Here is a 14,956-nt window from a genome sequence, read left to right on the forward strand (position 1 = left end):
CTACATTTTTAAAAACATCACCATAAACTTGGGCCAGGCAGACAGCATGAAATCTTATAGATAACCTGTGCTCCTCCACCAATCCTTTGCTGCATCCACTTGTCTCTAGATGTCTATTGAGATTGTAAATTTTGAGAAGCAGAGGCTGTCTTTTCCTGATGTGTTTGTACTAACACATTGGGGCTCTAGTTGGGATGGTCAAAACAATTTCCCTCAAAACTTTTTTTATATATTATTTTCAATATCAGAATTTGTCTAATTTAACTGAAAAAAAATCTATTTCCAATCAGGAAACTGAAACAAAAAAAATTAGACAAAAACATTTTTTAAAATTGTTGCTAAACTTTTGGTTTATTTGTTTTTTGTTTTTCAGCAGTTTTTGGCTGAGAATTTTTGGGTGCTGAAAAACAAAACAAAAAGAAAAATATGGGGGGAGATGGGAGATAAAAAGCCAACATTTTCCATGTGGATTTTTTATGTGATCTAGCCCTTGGGACTTCTATGGGCTATTGCAATATACAGAATTATAATATACTAATTTTGTCTCTTTCACCTGTTCCAGCCACCAGATGCTTAGCCACCTAACCTGGAGAAAGAAATGATTACAACTATGGGACCATATAAAAGGGTAAGTTCCCATGTGGAACTTTTTCTTCCAATCCCCCTCAAAAAAACCCCCCAAATCCTTTAATTACCTTCCAGCTAAAGCTGCTATGTTCATATCAAAATAAGACCCACCACAAAAATACAAATAGAAACATTACCAACTAAGGAAATCACAAGCTACGGTCACACAAATAGCCATTTCTCTCTCTCTCTCTCTCTCTCTCACACACACACACACACACACACACACACACACACACACACACATACACACACACACAAAACATTGAATAGAAACTCTCTATATTGAATAGAAACAGCACCTGAAGCACCTTAACTCTGACGCTCTAGTTCCAGTAGACACTGACGTTTTAAATACTAGCATTTAGAGAAATGGGTGCTGACCCTTTTCTCTTCAAGGCTACCACTTCCTTTCTCCTCCAGGGCTGGAGCAGCGTATCTAAAATGTGTCACTTCCCCTCTGGACTATAGAGGGCTCTATATCCCCGCTCACAGGCACAGTCTCCTCCATTCTCCCTGTCTGTGTGCAGCTGGAGAGCTGGGCGTGACAGCAACACAGGGACTGAATATAGTGGCTTCCTCTTCGTCCCTTTCCTGCTCTGTCCCTGCTCTGAGAGCAGCCCCACCAGGGAAGTGGGGACGGAAGAGCAGCTTTTACAAAAGCTTCCACTGTAGGGAGCTGCACTTAAATTATGGAAATAGTGAGGTTTGAACCTGAGTCCTTCAACTCTAAAAGCACCAGCCGCTACCACTGGGTACTAAAGGACCAGGCTTATTAATTGGTATAGTACATGGACCAGTAACTAGATGGAGATGAAGACTCACTGTCTTAATATGAGTCACAAAATCGTTGCACAATGGCAGAGAAGGCAGCTCCTTGGCACCACCAAAAATTATGCAAACCTGGCACCCATGCCTACCACTCACTTTATTGGATCTCAATCATTTCCAACAAAGTTTCTGAGAGAGAGAGAAAAACAGAGCTCTAAACATGGGTATTTCCACACACTTTGAAATGAAAATAACTTGGAAATTTCATTTTTATGCAACTTCCCCACCCCCTCCCATTTTTCATCCCGTTCTAATCCCTGCAGGCTCCCTAAAACACAGGAAAAGACACTCCAAAGGAAGGAGATTCAGACTTCTCCTTTGACGTCTCTCAGAGGACAATTGGTCCCTGCCCTTGAACTGGTAAAAGCTGCCAGGGAAAGTATGTGGCACTAGGGACAGGAAAAACTAGCTGAGCTAGAGAGATGCAATTGTTCCTTCCAGATGAGGTATTGTTGCACTGCGAACTGGATCCTAGAAGGAAACTAGATGCCAATATGTTGCATCATCTTATAAACTGGGCCTAAGGCTGCTATCCCCAGTCAGCCATCCCTGTTTATTTGGCCTGTCTATGCAATACAGCCTCAGTCTTTAACAGGGTTTTCTGTAGGTTTTTAATGAGAATCACAACGTTCTTGAGATGATTTTTACTAGGGTTGGTCAAATATTTCCATCGAAACCTCTTTTCACTGGAAAATTGGGTTTTTAATTAAACTCATTGTGTGTGTGTGTGTGTGTGTGCGTGTGTACAAAATGGCTGGCTGTTTGCTTTCCTAACAAATATTTAATTTTTTTTTTTTTTTTTTTTTTTGGTCACTTGAAATCCTCACCCAAAATTTTTCCAGTTTTCAGCAATGCTGCTAGCCAAAAACCCGTGTGGTTTGGTGCATTTTTCAGCTGAAATGTTTTGCTGTCGGGTGAGTTTTCTGGTTTTCGGGGTGGGTTTTTTTTTTTGTTTTTTGTTTTTTTGTACAAAAAGGCAATATTCTCCACTCAAAACATAGGCAAGCTCCCCCCTTTTTGTGTGTGTGTCAAAATTAACCCAAGTGGAGGGGGAAGGGGAACAAACAAATAAAAAGCCACATTTCTTGACCAACTCTGTTTTCTATCCTTCAGTGAATGAACCTTAGAATCATAGAATATCAGGGTTGGAAGGGATGTCAGGAGGTCATCTAGTCCAACCCCCTGCTCAAAGCAGGACCAATCCCCAACTAAATCATCCCAGCCAGGGCTTTGTCAAGCCTGACCTTAAAAACCTCTAAGGAAGGAGATTCCACCACCTCCCTAGGTAACCCATTCCAGTGCTTCACCACCCACCTAGTGAAAAAGTTTTTCCTAATATCCAACCTAAACCTCCCCCACTTAGCTGCCCCTTCACAATCACTATTCTCTAGCTATACAATAGACCAGGGGTTCTCAAACTTCATTGCACCATGACCCCCTTCTGACAACAAAAATGACTACAGGACTCCACGAGGGGGGCCAGAGCTTGAGCCCGTCCGAGCCCTACCACCCCAGGTGTGTGTGTGTGTGTGGGGGGGGGGGACTGTAAAGATAAGGCCTTTTCGTGTAGCTAGATTGTTTGGCCTATAGCCATATTGTAAGGCTGAAAGCCTAAGGCCTTTGTCTGCAGCCAGATTAAAAGAGCAGCAACCATTAATTGAGAAGCAGGAAGTCACATCCTCACATTTCATCTAAATTAGATTAAAATAATGTAATACCAGGCTGTTAAGAAGGAGATCCTGTCCTAATGGCACCCACTATCATTAGATAAGGAAACAGATCTTAAAACGGTTAAAGAAGACTTAGTTTGATGGCATTCTGTCTGGTAAGAACAACTAGGAGTCCTTGGGGCACCTTAGAGACTAACAAATTTATTTGAGCATAAGCTTTCGTGGGCTAGAACCCAATTCATCAGATGCATGACGTGGAAAATACAGGAGCAGGTATAAATACATGAAAGGATGGGAGTTGCCTTACCAAGTGTGAGGTCAGTCTAACGAGAGAAATCAATTAACAGCAGGATACCAAGGAAGGAAAAATAATTTTTGAAGTGGTAATGAAAGTGGCCCTTTACAGACAGTTGACAAGAAGGTGTGAGTAACAATAGGGAGAAATTAGTAGTGGGGAAATTAGGTTGAGGTTTTGTAATGATTCAACCACTCCCAGTCTTTATTCAGGCCTAATCTGATGGTATCTAATTTGCAAATTAATTCCAGTTCTGCAGCTTCATGTTGGAGTCTGTTTTTGAAGTTTTTTTGTTGAAGTATTGCCACTTTTAGGTCCGTTATTGAGTGACCAGAGAGATTGAAGTGTTCTCCTACTTATTTTTGAATGTTATGATTCCTGTCAGATTTGTGTCCATTTATTCTTTTGCGCAGAGACTGTCCGGTTTGGCCAATGTATATCGCATAGGGGCATTGCTGGCACATGATGGCATATATCACATTGGTATATTTGCAGGTGAACGAGCCCCTGATGGTGTGGCTGATGTGGATAGGTCCTATGATGGTGTCCCTTGAATAGATATGTGGACAGAGTTGACACCGGGGTTTGTTGCAGGGTTTGGTTCCTGGATTGGTGTTTTTGTTGTGTGGTGTGTAGTTGCTGGTGAATATTTGTTTCAGGTTGGGAGGCTGTCTGTAAGCAAAGACTGGCCTGTCTCCCAAGGTCTGTGAGAGTGAGGGATCATCCTGCAGGATAGGTTGTAGTTCCTTGATGATGCGCTGGAGAAGTTTTAGTTGGGGGCTGTAGGTGACAGCTAGTGGCGTTCTGTTACTTTCTTTGTTGGACCTGTCTTATAGTAGGTGACTTCTGGGTACACTTCTGGCTCTGTCAATCTGTTTCCTCACTTCACCAGGTGGGTACTGTAGTTTTAAGAATGCTTGATAGAGATCCTGTAGGTGTTTGTTTCTGTCTGAGGGATCAAAGCAAATGTGGTTGTATCTTAGAGCTTGGCAGGAGACCACTTATCAGTAGTTGTGGTTGGGAAATCCCCATTTCTGTATTGTTTTGTCATTATGGTCCCCACTTCCCTATTGTTTGTCTGCATGATCACTGTCCGGTCCTTTGATTGTTTCTGTCTGCCGAATAATTAATTTTGCTAGGTGTAAATTAATTAAGGTTTTGGGTTAGGATTGGTTAGAGAATTTTGTTAGGCTTGGTTAGTAAAATTTTAGTAAAATGCTTGGTCGAGGTACAGCTAAGCAGGAATCAAGTTTCACTATAAAAACTGGGGTCCAAAGGAAGTTCTTTGGGGAACCAACTCCAGGACACAGCCCCAAAGATCAGAGCTGCCAGACCTCAACACTCTGCCAGTGACACTGTGCAGAAACTGGAGTCCCCCAGATGGACCTGATCCTGACTGGCCATCAAGAAAAGTTCATCTGCCTTATTGGGAGTGGTGAGCACTGTATGTGTAGTACTGTATTCTGTTTTTGATAATTGTTAATAAATAGAGGTTAAGTAGGATATTACTGTGTAGGGCTCTTTCACTGGTAAAAGACCCTGTAAACCCGCAAAAGATTAATCTGGAGGCCCAGAGGGAATGGGTGTCTGCCCGGAGCCCACCAGGAATGAGTGTCTGCCTGGAGGGAATGGTACTTAAATTGACAGGGTTACGCCTGAGCCCTAGGAACGGGGTAAAGGTGAATGCCTAAATTAAGAGGGTTATGCCTTGAACCCTAGGAACTAGGTAAAGGTGGAAGCCTTGAGCCCTAGGAACTGGGTAAAGGTGGGTGCCCCAGAGTGAGCAAGTGACAGAGAATTTTGTGCGAGTAACAAAGCCAAAGCCCCACCGCCCAAGGGCTTCAGTCTCAGGCAGGGGGCCTGTAACCTGAGCCCCGCCACCCAGGGCTGAAGCGCTCCGCTTGGGCTTTGGCTCTGGTACACAGCAAGTCTAAGCCAGCTCTGGCGACCCTACTAAAACGGGGTTGCGACCCACTTTGGGGTCCCGACCCACAGTTTGAGAAGCACTGTAATAGCGTGGAGATTTTCCTTACTAGGGACATTCTCTGTGGGGGTTGAGGGAAGCCTAGAGTCGTCTCTTGGGGTCAGTCTACACTACATCTGGATTTGCTACACCTGCATCATCACGAGCATGTCTTATGCTTGTGCCACCCCCCAGGTCCACAAGTGATGGAGCCAACATGGTAGCAACTGCACTCGCTTAGAGCACGTCTCCCTACCCTACATCAAGTCATTGTGCCATTTCACTGATAAGATCCAACACCTGTGATGGTCAGTGGAAAGGCTCACTGTTGATTTCAATGGGCCATCAACCTCTTGCTTCCAAGGGCAATGGCCAATGGGCCAAAGCAAGCAGCTTGCATTCCGATCTGCCAGGAGGGATTTCCTCAGGGTCAGACGCATCCCAGCGATAGCCCCATTGGCTGCCGAGGAGTTATGCCCCGGGCGAATGCGGCTTTTCCAGCTTCGGGGAGCGCACGCACTTTCATGATAATATTTAGCTCTGATGTCGCACTTTGCAAAGGAGGTTATTAGCATCATCGCTGTTTGACGTGTATGGAAGCTGAGTCAGGAAGATCACCCGGAAGCAGAGCTGGGACTACAGCCCAGGTCTCCTGAGGCCCAGTCTAGTGTTCTCTCAACTAGCCCCTCCTGCCCCCCTCCCCCGCCTCACGGGGCCCTCTTGTTTGAGTCATCCAGAGTCTCTAACTCTGACCTACAGGCTGATTAAAACTGACACAATGCGATCAGCCAAAGACCATTCCTTGTTCAAGGCTCAGCTCATTTCTGTGATCGGCTGACCAGACAGCAAGTGCGAAAAATCGGGACAGAGGGTGGGGGGTAATAGGAGCCTATATAAGAAAAAGCTCCAAATAATGACTGTCCCTGTAAAATTGGAACATCTGATCACCCTATTCTGTGAAGAGGAGATTGGAACTGAACTCCACAGCAGGAGCTCTGCCTTCTGTGAATCCAGGAAAATACTCCAACAGGAGGCTGTTTCATCCAGCTGTCTAGATTTGTGCGTAGGCGTGGGATTTGGGATGCAGGGGTTGCTGCAGCACCCCCAGGTTTTACGTGGGGCTCCACTCCTGGATCCCCATGCGGGGTCCCAGCTGCTGGCCCCACAGCCGGGCTCCACTCCTGGCCCCACATGCGGGGTCCCAGCCCCATGCCTGGGGCTCCACTTCTGGCTCTCAGGCGGGGTCCTGGCTGCTGGCCCTGCTCCCGAGGCTCTGGTCCCAGTCCCGCACGCTGGCTCCCAGTCCCGCGCCTGGGGTCCCAGCTGTTGGCCCATGCCCGGGGTCCCACTGCCAGCCCCACGCCCGTCCTCAGCTGTGGCCCCATCCTTGGCCCCTTTAGCCCTTTCTGGGTTCCACCCTTCCAGTGGGCCCTGCTCTCAGCCCCAGCTCTGGGGATGGGGCACAGACAGGGGAAAGGGGGCTGGCTTTCAGCACCCCCACTATTAGATATATTCCAGCACCACTGGGATTGTGTATGAAATCTGGTGTTTACAAACCATGAGCACAAATCCCGCTAAGCCTGCATCACCCAGTGCTCAGAGGAACCAGGTAGAACCACCTCCTTCCCTGAGCACAGAGAGATCTTTCGCCAGAGAAACTTCAGCTCAAACATGCCTGCTGGGAATGCTGTCAAACAGGACATATATTTTATTTCGCAATCTGGGAGAGAGCTGGTAACAGAGAGGGTTTGAGAGGCTAGGTATATAAGCCGGTTGCAAACCAGCCCCCTTGAGAAGGCTGTCGGGGAGTTTCGGAGAAGTAGCTGCAGACCTTGTGCTTGCAGGTAAGGGATCTGGCGGGCTGTGTGTTTGGTCAACTTGTTACAGCTTTGTGAGGGGTCCTTTGACTCGGCTGTACGGCCTCTGATCGGAGCAGACGTTTGGTACGTCTCTAACAGGGATTGCAATCCGTCTGCTCAGGATGGGTTTGTGAAATCTAGGAATGCTGTTTCCTGCTTTTTAACAAGAGTTAACTTTATTTTTGTCTTTTCTGGGAAGAGGGTCAAATACTGGAACTGCCTGGAAATTGGGATGTTTGTTTTCTCCACAGAAAATTTTGACTTAAAAGAAAGTGAGAACCTGATTTATTTTTCAGTTTTCAGACGCACACAAAAAGGGAAAAAAATATTCAGCCAAAAGGTGCCAACACTTGAAAAAGTTTTCCCCAAAACTGCCAATAAATAAATAAATAAATAAATCCGTCCCAAACTGGCAAATTCTGATTTTTGTTCAGCTCAAAACTATGAAAAAATATATTTTATTCATGTAAATAATGAAAAAAAAACCCTGCCTCAAAGAAGTGGCACATAAAGACAGTGGAAGCTCTGGGTTGTTAGCATCTCTGGAAATCAAGTTTTGTATGTCTGTGTGGACCGTGCCCACTTCAGTGTGTGTTGTGTGAAGAGCATCAGTTCCACCATTCAAATGAAAGCTGGGGTGGTTTGTTTTTCTTCTAGCCTGGCTGGTCTCAAGAAGTCCCTTCTTGTGCCACCTACCCTCCTATTGAGAGGATCTGACTTTCCAGAGACTACTCAATAGAGTCATCTGGTCATGGCTTGAAAAATACCAACCCTTAAGTACAGTTAGGGCTAATGGAAATCTACAGAAAATATTTTCCTCTGCTAAGTGCAGGGCGCAGGGGTGGCTGGTGACCCAGCCATTGGGAGAGGCTAACCCCCTGCCCCTCTCCTTGTGCACGAGGCTCCTCCCCTTCCGCCACCCCTCCCACTCCCTTTTGCTCCCCACCACTGCCCCTGACCCCAGCGCCGGGCGGCCAGGGGATGAGACTCCAGCCCTGGTGTGCCAAGTGGCCAGTCTTGGAGCGCTGAGCGGCAGCGTCTCCTGGAGGCATGGCCCCCCGCACCAGCCACTCTGAGTCCCTGCGGGAGGCAGGCCAGCCAGCCTGGGCCAGGGCAGAGCACTGAGAACAGCAGGAGGGGGCCTGGCCTGGGGGCAGAGCATGGGCGGGGGCCACGCTAGGCTGTTTGGGGAGGCGCAGCCTCCACCTGCCTATGATACCTGCCGCCCGTAGCAGGGCGTGTTGTCCTGAAATGCCAGGTTGTGAAATAGAGAGACAGGGCGGGGAACGGGAAGGTAACTCTCTATCTTTGATTGGAGCCACGGAGCACCCACGGAGTCAGCGCCTATGTCTAGGGCATGATCATAGGTGGTGGTCTAATAGACCAGGAGAGACTAAGCCATGTCTCTGCTCCACCCCTTCCCCAAGGCCCCACCGCTGCCTGGTGAATCCCTCCTCTCCTCCACTCCACCCCCTCTCTGAAGGTCCCGGCCGTGTCCCTCCTTTCCTCCACCCTTCCCCCACAAGACCCCCCGCCCGCTGCTCCCCTCCACAGGGGGAGAGGCTGGAGGAGAGGAGGGACACTGCAAGTGGTGGGGTGGGGGTTGAGCAGTGCCCGGGTAGAATGTGGGCAGGGCCGTGGGCGGAAGAGGTGGGACAGGGAGCTAGCCTCCCCCAGGGGAAGTTTCTCCTGCCGCCCATAGGCAAATTTGCTCCCTGCAGCCAGTTTTCTAGGTTTTTGTCCAGTCTTGTGTCCACACTCCAAAGCAGGGGTGGGCAAACATTTTGGCCCGAGGGCCACATCAGGGTTACAATGGGGCAGAACAGGAAACTGTATGGAAGGCTGGGTAGGGAAGGCTGTGCCTCTGCCCCCTTCCACTCCCCGCCCCCTGACTGCCCCCCTCAGACTCCCCGACCCATCCAACCCCTCTTGCTCCTTGTCCCCTAACTGCCCCCTCCTGGGACTCCCACCCCCTATCCAACTACCCTCTGCTCCTTGTCCCCTGACCACCCCCTCCCGGGAGCCCCCGCCCCTAACTGCCCTCTGGGATCCAACCCCCTTATCCAACCCCCACCTGCTCCCTGTACCCTGACTGCCCTCCCAACCCCTATCTACATCCCTGCCCCCTGACAGGCCCCACAACAGGCCCCTCAGGATTCCCACTCCCAACCCTCCGTGTTCCCCTCCCCTGACCGCCCCCTCAGAACCTCTGCCCCATCCAACCACCCCTCCTTCCTGACTGCTCCCCAGGACCCCCTGCTCCCTTACCCAACCCCCCCAACCCCTTACCAGCAGCAGGAATTTTCAGCTGCCACACCCGGCCAGAGCCAGCTGTGCTCCCCACGCTGCCCAGCGGGAGCGGCGGGCCAGAGCGCTGGCGGCGCGGCGCGGTGAGGCTGCGGGGAAGGGAGCACAGTAGGGGAGGAGCCGGGGACTAGGCTCCCCGGCCGGAAGCTCAGGGGCCGTAGTTTGCCCACGTTTGCTCCAAAGTGATGGAGCGCCCAATCCTGGCAGTTCTCTTGGGAGATGATTCCACAGCCTGATACTCTCCCGTCTCATGATCTAGAAGTTGTCCAATATTCAGCCTGAACTTGACCACGCTCACGTTCCTCCCTGTATCTTCCTCTGCAACCCCTTGTCTCACCCTTACTAATTCCTCTCCTGACGGCATCCCCCATCACACTCAAGCTTACGCCAACCCTGCCACAGTTGCACACCAAGGCAAAGACAAAAGATAAAGCCTTTGATATCTGTTAGGATTGAACAATCAGCTGAAGAGGCATTATTAATCTCTGGGTTTGGTTGGTTAGTTGGTTGGTTTGTTTTTTATCTCTAGCGGTCAGAAGGGAAGTTTCAGGCGGAGATGACTCTTCCTGCTGATTCAAAATTCATCCGTGAGGCTTTCCCTCAGAGAAGTGAGCTTCTGGAGAAATTCAAAGGTAATCCATCCATCCTAACCCTGAGCCTAACACACTCCCCGGTGTGATGCTTTCTCACAGCCACTGAAGGTTCTGATGAGCTTCCTGGTGCACTCCAGCGACTGAGGAAGCTTTTGCATGGGTGGTGGATAGCATAAACTGGGGAAGGCTGTGCCTCCCCAAACAGCCTTGCATGGCCCATGCTCCTCCCTGAAGCCGGTGCACTGGGGCTGGCGGGGTGTGTGTGTGTGTGCGCGCGCTCTGGGCTCCAGCGGGTGAGGGGAGGCAGAAGAGGAGGGGTGGGGCCTTGGGCAGAGGGGAAGAGCCCCATGCTTTTAAATAGAGATGATTGGAAAATTTGCCCCCGCGCTGAAAAATGTGACCTTTCTTTAAAGCAAGCAACCAACCACCAACTTGGAAAGCAACATTTTTGGGCTGGGGGAAGGTGAAGGGAGAGTGAAAATGGAAGAAGTTTTGGCCAACAACGGAAAAATAATCAATTTGGTCTGTTTTTTTGCACGGATGTGTGTTTAGTTTTTCAATGAAAAAACAGCAACTTAAAAAAAAAATCAAGGAAAGCAGAACCTTTTCCTTTCATCAAACCCCACAATTGCCACTGGAACAGTTTCAGGGGAAGGAAGACTTTTGACCAGCCCCACCACTAAGGGGCTACAGGAGCGGATGCCCTTTCCCAGGTACGCTGGTGGTTGAGGAGTCTCCTAAAGCAATTCGTGGAGGATGACCGTTCCCAGGCACTCCCAGGTGGGATGCAGGTAGTGAGCACCCCAAATGCTGTGGCTGTTGAACCTAGATACACGAGGCACGCATGAAACTGGTTGCTGGCAATGTTGGCCAGATGCCCACGGAACTCACTCAGCTCTAGATACTTGGAGCACTGCCAGGGATGGTCTATGGGAGAGAAGCCCAGTATCTGTAGATCTTTCTGACCCCATGTGCTGTACACAGCCAGATCTAATGCTCTGATTCTCTCTCTCTCCCCACCCGCAGCGGATGTGATTCTGGATCCTGACACCGCGAACCCTTGGCTCATTGTGTCCCCCGATGGGAAATCTGTGAGATCGGGAGAGAAACCACAACAGGACTTGCCTGAGAATCCCCACAGATTTGATCTTGCTCCCTGTGTACTGGGCTCCAAGGGGTTCACCTCAGGGAGACATTACTGGGAGGTGGAGTTTGGGGATCAGAGGGAGTGGGCCGTGGGGGTCGCCAGAGAGTCCGTGAAGAGGAAGGAATGGCTCACTCTTAGCCCCGAGAATGGGATCTGGTCTCAAGGGCGCTGGTGGCTGCGGAGGGAGGCATTCGGCTCCTCTGAGACCCCCCAACCTCATAGTGGGAGGCCTGGGAAGATCGGGGTTTGTCTGGATTACGAAGGGGACTGGGTGGCATTTTATGAAGATGACCATACGACTATGATATTGGCCTCCTTCAATGGGGAAAAAGTTTTCCCTTTCTTCTACTTGGGCGGAGGAGTCCACCTCACACTGATCCCTTGAGGCACTGGGGGAAACATCCCAATGGGACCCCCCCCCATGAAATGTGCCCCTCTCTCTAGCCATTTCCTGCACAGCCTCCCCCGAGCCTCTGCGGCCTTGTCTACATGCAGGCTTTGCATCAGGGTCTGATTTAATTTGAACCTGGAGCAAACACCAGTCTGGATGATCTTAATTTGGCTTACGAGCAGCGTGGCTCAATTTTAAGCATTGCCAGCGCATGTGGTTTTCTTGTGAGTGTCATGATATTTGGTGGGGTTTTTTTTCTTGTGATTCCATCAGGATCTGAGCTCTTATTAAATCAATCCATTAATATAATAATGATGGTAATTAATTAATTAACAATTCATAAAACAAACGGAATAAGAAGATTCATTCAATACCTGGAAGAAATTTCCAGCCCTCCGAGTTGCAGAGGAAAGATTGAAAATGTGACTCCTAAAGGCTCCAACAAATTAAAATATCCCACATTTATTACTGTAAGCTCTTTGCATCAAGGGGTCATTTTCTAATCTGGGTCTGTACAGCACCTTGCACAACAGAGTCCTGATCCATGTATAGGTGCTACAACGATTTTTTTTAAAATCTCTTGATTTTTGAGGAGCCCTGACTCATCATGTTTGAACACGGGGGGTTGGCAAGACTGGCTTTCGCTTAAACTTGCTCCTAATTGACTTAAAAGGGATCATTTGTCTTGATTTAAGAGGGTCCATGCAGGCGTTTGAAGGGGTTTAACTACATGCGGCTTAAATCCCAGCTTTCGTTAAACAGGTGCAGTGTTGCATGGAGACAAGCCCTCCAGGAATGTCTATGCCCCATTGTGGGTCATCCCAGCCCGGCTCAAGCGTCTCGGACTAGCGGGGCTTGCGTGAGGGCTCCAGAATGTGCTGCATAGAAGTTGCAGCTCAGGTCTGAAGCCTGGGGAGGGGGAGGGCTTCAGACCCTGAGCCACAATTTCAAAGCTCCGTCCGCACTGCACCGTTCAGAGCGCTAGCACCAGCTCCATGAGCTTGAGTCTCTCATTCCCATGGGCTCCAAAATGCAGTGCAGCTCTACCCTTCGTTTTTAGCTTTGATGAGCCTGGAAGACTCCCTAGTTCACTCAGAACTTAGTCTTGTCCTCTTCCTAACCTCCTAGGCCCAGATTCTCAGCAGGACGTAGGCACTTAAATAGTTTTGAGGAAGTGAAACTCACTCCCTAGTCTCTGGTCGTGCTTCCACAGAGACTCTCTGAGCAGCATAGGGAACGTCTACACGGCAATAAAAAACCCACGGCAGAGTGTCCAGAGCACAGATCAGCTGATTCATGCTCTTGGGGCTCTGGCTGTAGAGCTAAAAATATCGGTATAGACGTCCGTGCTCCAGCTTGAGGCCAAGCACAAGACAGGAGGGTCTCAGAGCTCAGACTCCAGCCCGAGCCTGGAAGTCTAGACAGCACCGTAGCCTGAGCCCCGCACGCCCAAGTTGGCTGGCATGGGCCAGCCACGGGTGCCTGGTTGCTGTGTAGACATACGCATGGTCTCTGCTCTGTGATAGAAAGGGAACGAGACATGAGGCATTTGAGAATGATGCTCCTGGCCCATCATGGGCTGGTCCTTCCTCATCTCCATCCCTGTTTTATTCAAGTTAACAAACAAGCCAATGGCCCGGGTGGGGACTACTCGAGCAATAACGGGTGTGGCGACGAAAAAGGAAGGAGACAGAGCGCCAGGTCTTGGTAGCCGAAAAAGCCTCTCAGGGACTTTCTACTGGGGTTTTTATTTTTTTACTTTTATGTTTACAACACTTATGAGTGGTTGAATTTTTGTGCATAGGAGGAGCATACAATACCCATCAACATGACCTAACAAACCCATATTTTGTGCACGTGAAAGCGAGCACTGAGGGTGACGATCAGGTCAGCCAATAAGTTTCCCAATCGCAGGCACTGGGGTGTAGGCCGCTCCGGCCTCGCAGCCATGGGCGCAGTATGCCGCACCCGTGAACTGGCGATTCGGGAGCTGTGCGTCCCTACAAACGGGAATAGGAAATAAATGTGAAGTGAGTCAATGGGAAAGTCCCGTGAGATGCACAGAATAAAACAAAGCCCAGTGCCAGGCCTGTTAATGAGGGGATTTCTGTTCAGAGTGTGTCCTATTTGTCCTTCCTGCTTTTCTGTAACTAGCAGAAATATCCCTGATTTTGCAATAAACGTTTAGTCCCATTATTCACTTCATTGCCTCTCAATCCTTTCCCAGCTCCTTGCCTGCCAAACACAGGTTGGAATTTTTTTTTTTTTTTTTTTTAGTTCAAGAAGATTGTCATTTAAAATGAGATGGCTTTGGAATATTTGCTGAGGAAAAAAACAAGGAGTCAGTCAGTTCAGGTTAACCCTCAACAATTTCTTTTCTGGGTTGGCCACTGAACCAAAAATTGATTTTTTGCCCAGCTCTACTCAGCAGCTCAAGGCAAATCCATTCCCTCATTTTTCTTCCTTTCCCCTACTATGAACAATGGGATGGCTCCTCTTCTTTGCCCCTGCCCCCTTTCCATCCCTGCAACATGCAGCCTGGGAACGGGAACCCCACTACAGCTGCTCCACCAGGGCTGAGAATCCACTTATGAATCATAGAATCATAGACTTTAAGGTCAGAGGGGACCATTATTGATCGTCTAGTCTGACCTCCTGAACAACGCAGGTCACAGAATCTCACCCACCCACTCCTGTATCAAACCTGTGTCTGAGCCATTGAACTCCTCAAATCATGGTTTAAAGACTTCAAGGTGCAGAGAATCTTCCAGCAAGTGACCTGTGCCCCATGCTGCAGAGGAAGGTGAAAAACCCCCAGGGCCTCTGCCAATCTGCCCTGGAAGAAAATTCATTCCTGGCCCAAATATGGCGATCAGAATATCTGAGAATCCACTTCTTTCACCTGCTCATCTGGCTCAGAACCCCGGGAGCTGCAAAGGGGATATAGGGTATGAGGGCCAGATGTGGGGTCAGAACTGATGGGAGGGAGCTGGGTGACAGCAGATCTGAGGGCAGAATTCAGGTAGGAGCTGACTGGGGCAGACAAGGGGGAAGGACAGATGCGGGGGTTGGGTGACAGACAGATCTGGGAGGGGGGACAGGATTGATTTGGGTATTGGGGGGGAGAGTTAACTGCTGGGCAGGGGATATTCAGATGGGGAGGGGGCTGCCTGCAGCAGAGAGGAAAGTCACACATTTGGGAGAGGGGGCAACATTAGTTGACACATACTGGAAGGAGTTAAAAAATCAGACAGACCAAAAAAAAAAACCCCA

General features: G+C 49.2%; 1 protein-coding gene across 1 annotated transcript; it reads left to right on the forward strand.

The window, feature by feature from the left end:
- The first annotated feature begins 7,140 nt into the window (after nucleotides 1-7,140).
- LOC128847660 (thaicobrin-like) lies at nucleotides 7,141-13,859 on the forward strand. Its single transcript, XM_054047253.1, has 3 exons — nucleotides 7,141-7,230; nucleotides 10,082-10,184; nucleotides 11,172-13,859. The coding sequence occupies exons 2-3, from the start codon at nucleotides 10,109-10,111 to the stop codon at nucleotides 11,675-11,677; spliced, it is 582 nt and encodes a 193-aa protein (XP_053903228.1). The 5' UTR covers nucleotides 7,141-7,230; nucleotides 10,082-10,108; the 3' UTR covers nucleotides 11,678-13,859.
- Nucleotides 13,860-14,956: the final 1,097 nt, after the last annotated feature.

The sequence above is a fragment of the Malaclemys terrapin genome, chromosome 13 (assembly GCF_027887155.1).
Source record: "Malaclemys terrapin pileata isolate rMalTer1 chromosome 13, rMalTer1.hap1, whole genome shotgun sequence".
In the NCBI taxonomy this organism is placed as follows: Eukaryota; Metazoa; Chordata; order Testudines; family Emydidae; genus Malaclemys; species Malaclemys terrapin.